The sequence below is a fragment of the Triticum dicoccoides genome, chromosome 4A (assembly GCF_002162155.2).
Source record: "Triticum dicoccoides isolate Atlit2015 ecotype Zavitan chromosome 4A, WEW_v2.0, whole genome shotgun sequence".
NCBI lineage: Eukaryota > Viridiplantae > Streptophyta > Magnoliopsida > Poales > Poaceae > Triticum > Triticum dicoccoides.
In genome coordinates, this window is record NC_041386.1 from 541418593 (window position 1) to 541423581 (window position 4989).

At 42.6% G+C, this 4989-nt stretch overlaps 1 protein-coding gene across 1 annotated transcript; it reads right to left on the reverse strand.

Annotated features, from left to right (window-relative positions):
- Positions 1-336: 336 nt before the first annotated feature.
- On the reverse strand, positions 337-4940 carry LOC119286631 (protein tas-like). The gene is made up of 9 exons (XM_037566044.1): positions 4726-4940; positions 4109-4322; positions 3933-4028; positions 3726-3809; positions 3080-3240; positions 2700-2817; positions 1443-1578; positions 916-1094; positions 337-805 (listed from the first exon to the last, which is right to left on the reverse strand). Exons 2-9 carry the CDS (start codon positions 4310-4312, stop codon positions 566-568), a joined length of 1218 nt encoding a protein of 405 aa, XP_037421941.1. The 5' UTR covers positions 4313-4322; positions 4726-4940; the 3' UTR covers positions 337-565.
- Between the last annotated feature and the right edge of the window lie 49 nt (positions 4941-4989).

Below are 4989 nucleotides of genomic sequence, written 5' to 3' on the forward strand. Positions count from 1 at the left end.
GTCAAACTTGATCAGAGTTGATGAGCTTTGACTTTTCAAAAATTCTTTCATTGGGAGACGTATGTTCACATCGACAGGGGGATAGAACACAATAGCCGGTGCTGTTGAAGATGTTCTTAGCCGCTTCACCATGGAGGATACGGGCCGCCGCACAGCCGGTATCACGTTGACACCACAGGGGAACACCAACGACGCACGGAGCTACACCAATCCGCTGCAACAGGCAACAGAGTGCAGGACTGATAACTCTTAGAAATTTCCCTGTTTACAAAAAAAAAATAAAGAACAAATAGGTGATGATATGATAACTAGGTAAATTTCCCTGTTTTAAAAAATTTAGAGAAAAAATAGCTGATTATATGTAGCATCATTCTTTACTCCGAGATATACTATCTGTACACATATATTTCAAAAAAAAAAACATACACATTTGGGAAATATCAGTTGAAAGAAACAAAGCAATGTGTAATAAACATGAACAAAATTGCGTAATCCATGTCCGCTTGCTAGGTCTTTGTACGTGTCGAGGATTGGTGTCCTTTGTAGCGAAAAGGTGAATGAACATCTAGAGGATTGCTGGATCTTTGTATTTCTTGAAAAGAATCTCAATGTCATCGAGGACTTGCGGTGGCAGAGGCCGCGGAGCGCTGGTAAATGCATCGATGTTCTCCTTTAGCTGATCCATGGTGGTCGCTCCTATGATGGTGCTAGCTGTGAAAGGGCGGTCACGCACAAAGCCGAGGGCAAGCTGGACCGGTGTTAGCCCATGCTTCTTGGCAAGCTTGACATACTCGTCCGTTGCTTCCTGAAACAAAGGCAATAGGAAGTAAATGAGGATGAAGTCCGCCGCCCTCAGAAAATTGCGAAACTAATAAACTTTAGTTCTGAATGGTTAGTTGCAGTGTTTAACCATACTTTAGCCAAAGACGCGTTGTAGCGCTCCATGTATCCCGGGAAGAGATTCAGCCTGCTCCTCTTTGCACCAGCAGAGTTAGCATCAAGATACTTTCCGCTGAGAACGCCACCCGCCAGTGGGGAGTAGGCAAGCAGCCCCACATTGCAGTTATTTGGGTGGCAGACCTCAACAAGATCAACTGTGACAAAATAAACATGAAGGCCAGGTCCAGCATATTAGGTACACACTAAGCTGGGCACTCAAAAGCCAGCACTCTGATACCATCACCTCAAGAATATGCAAAATGCACAATTTAACAAAATTATAACACAGTTATATGGAAGCCTTTTCATTCTTTTCAGTTATATCTAAGCAGGAAAGAAATTAGTTGTCAGCAAATACTTATCAGCAGTTTGTATTTATTTGACATAACATGCAACTGATTTTCAGACTAAAAGAGAAGGTAGAAAATCTCAGTTATTTAGAACCAAGGGCCTCATATGATGAATCTAGTGAAGACTGAAGAGATCGGTGCCATCTGTTTCACCTTCAAAGCGGCATCTCACAATTAGACTATAACTGTTCTGGATGCTCACAATCTTTGGAAGTCCTTGAAGTTTGGCAGCCTGTACAAACTCCATTACTCCATATGAGCTTTCATTGGAAACACCGATATAGCGTACCTAGAACAGACAATAAAAGTGATTTCAACAATTGTTCTTGTCTGCACTTCGAATACGCTGTGAGTGAACTACTTAAATGTGCCTCTAAAATGCAATAAGAACATGATCATAAGCTACTTCTAGAAACAAGGCATTAAGCCTGGCTTTCATTGCAACTCCCATTGGCAGCATTCTTACAATCAGGTTCACAAAGGGGACACCAGCTTACAAGGGGAGCTCAAACAAGATAAGTTCAGACTAGCAGCGCCATTCCGGATAATGAGTTTCATGCAGTGGTTTCAAAGACTAAGCTCTTCTTGCAATTATCAACAGGTCAGAATGCATCTCATGTTTCTTGCGGTCGAAATCAAATGGTAACCTGTTTCTATTAAGCTTACAAACAAGCTTTAGCAGTATGTTTGCATGTCATGTTTTTGGCCAGCGCCATCTCTAAAGCTGCGCTCCACTCAATTGCAAAATATTCATGTGGCTGGCGTTGCAGTGCCGTATCTGGACCTCTGATCACAGCGTACGGTGAGGCCTACAAGATCATCCCTCACCCTGCAATCTCTGTGACCAAGAGGAGGACACAACAGATCACATCCTCATGCAATGCATTTATGCCCGTCAGGTTTGCTCCAACTGCTTCCTGGCTGCCCACTGTGATGCCTCTCATGTTCCGATTGCTACTGACAACTTGGAGGATTGGTAGTGCAGCACTCGCAAGAGGATTCCCAAGGGAAAATGGCGTGGTTTCAACTCCATGGTCATGATTACTTGTTGCCTTGTTGGAGTTTGTGGAAGCAACGAAACGCAAGGGGTGTTCAACAACATTCACCTGCAGGTTTCTTCTGGCGCTCTGACCGCACTCATCCATCAGGATTTGAAACTCTGGGCATTTGCGGGAGGAAGAGGCATAGCTGAATTTTATGAGTAATCTCTAGGTCTAGTAGCAGGAATTGGAGCTGTGGCATTTTGTGAGTAGTTCATTAGATGTTTAGGTGGTTATGGAGACTCTCTCCTCTCTGAAGATTGGTGGGAGGGTTTGTAATTTTAACTATTTCTCTTCTGTAAAAATATCAGCTAAATATGCATCACACAAGGCTTTTGTGTTTTCTCGAAAAATGCCTAAAAAATAATACCTTTCCTTCATCAATTAGCTCCTGGAAAGCTTTCAATTGATCCTCAAATGGAACGCTTGGCCTCCATTTGGTTGAATTATAACTGAATTCGCCAAATATTGGCACATACCTATCGGGCCTAAAGACATAAAAGAAACATTTGGAAGCAGGGTTGATTTCCTCGTCAAGGTAAAAGAAGCAAACTATATCAATATAACAAAAATAACCTCCTCCCTAATGTTGATAATAAGTTGGAATTTTTTTTCATGAACAAATGAACATCTGACAAAGTTAATATAATGAATATTGGCTCTGAAAATGATTGTGCATGCATTTGAGCTGGACAAAAAAAGGTGCAGGTTATGCCTAAGCAAGAATAATCTTCAAAATGAAACACTAACCAGTGTATCTGAAGCAAATCAATGTAGTCTGTAGATAAACGTGAAAGACTCTTTTCAACACTTTCCTTGATATTGGCGGCATCGACACGTACCACCTCTGCATTATCCCGAAGATAAGTAGATCGCTCTGAATAACCAGAAACTTTGGTGGCTAGAATCACCTAGATACACATAATCAAATCGTGCAAGTGTCATGTTTCAGGCTTTCTCAATTAAAAAAAATATATTTCAGACTTTCAATGACACTATTCAAACATGTCATTACAAATGGAAAATCTGGGGTCTGTTGATACTAAAGCCTGGGCCATAATTTATTCTGTTGTTCAACATCTTTATTCTTATTATTATGATCATAATCTCTAGACCCAGGCTTTCACGTTTATATTTAATCTGTTGGGCCATATCATTAATGAAAACAGCTCAATGCTGCTCTTTCGTCAAAAATAATCCTAAACACTGACATCAACTTGGGTGGGGAATCAGCGTAACATATATGCAGATCACAAAAAAGAATCATGTACACATAGAAACAAGTTAATTAAACAGAGTAGAGTCTCATGTCCATGAATTTGCTGGTAATCCAAGCAGCGGGCATGATTGAACAATTTAGAATAAGGTGATAAACAACTGGGCCTGTTTACAGTACCTTGTCTCGTGGCTTGGATTGCATCCACCTGCCTATATATAGATCAGTCCGCCCTTGAGTTTCCTTCTTTGTTGGAACTGGATACTAAAGGAATAAAAAATTAAAAACTAGATCTATCATTCATGGATGGCTGATAGAATTGAACTTCAGAGGATAAGGGAATAGAGTCCACAAAGGGAATTAAAGAATACACAGTTCTGCACTGACCATTTCTGCAGTGTCCAGGATATTGATGCCCTGATCAAAAGAATAAGAAAGCATATCATGTGCTTCCTTCTCTGTGTTTTGCTCCCCAAAAGTCATCTGAAGGAACAAAGAATTAGCCCGGATTGTAAAAGAAATGTAGCAACAACATACAACATGATCTGCAGCTATGCACATACTGTTCCAAGAGTAATCTCGCTGACAAGAAGGTCTGAATCTCCAAGCTTCTTATACTGCAACTCTTGTTGTGCCTGCGCTCGAACCTTGCTGCGCAGGCGTCTCGCGTGCCATCTTTGAGACCGGCGGGCAGTCAACCCCGGTAAGTTATTGCTATATGACGAGGAGGGGGTCGTGACGAACGCAGATAGCGCCATTTGTTGCATACTGAAACTCCTGTTCATGCATATTACAGCAAACAACCATTTTCCGTGTCAGCGGCGGAACACTAGGTGCCCAATTTTTGGAATTAGTACAAAGAAAACCTGACCGCTACATTCTACATTATGCATAGCCAAACCCTTACATGTAATTATATTTCTTGATCTGGCAAGCCCACTAAACAAATTAATATTGGGAACCCCAACAGATAAGCTCCTGAAACCTAGTATCTGGAATCCCTGCCCCCAATACCTACTATTTCTCGGTTACTTTATAATTTGACAAATAAGCATGCGCTTCTGGACTTGCATTCCCGAGAATTTCCGGGGAAACAACATATGGGACGGTTTGAAACCTTAGTCGGATGCGCTTATTCGGAATCGAGAACCGCAGAGAAGTAGAGACGGAAGAGGGCTACCTGTTTCTAGGTCGTTGCCTCCCAAGTTCAGCGCCGCTGCCGGCAGCTAGGATGGTGGGAAGCTAGGTGTCCCCTGCCTGCGACGCCGGGAGAGGACGGAGGAGGCTATGCGAGGTTGGTTGCCTGAACTCCGGGTGACGGAGGCGGGTAGGGGTGGATGAGGTGGCCGTCCCGCGACGGCGCAGAACACAGTGTGCGTGTGTGGCAAAGATTCGTGGATGCGGAAGCAACAGCATGCCAAGCCCAGGCACTCTCTCTCTTTTT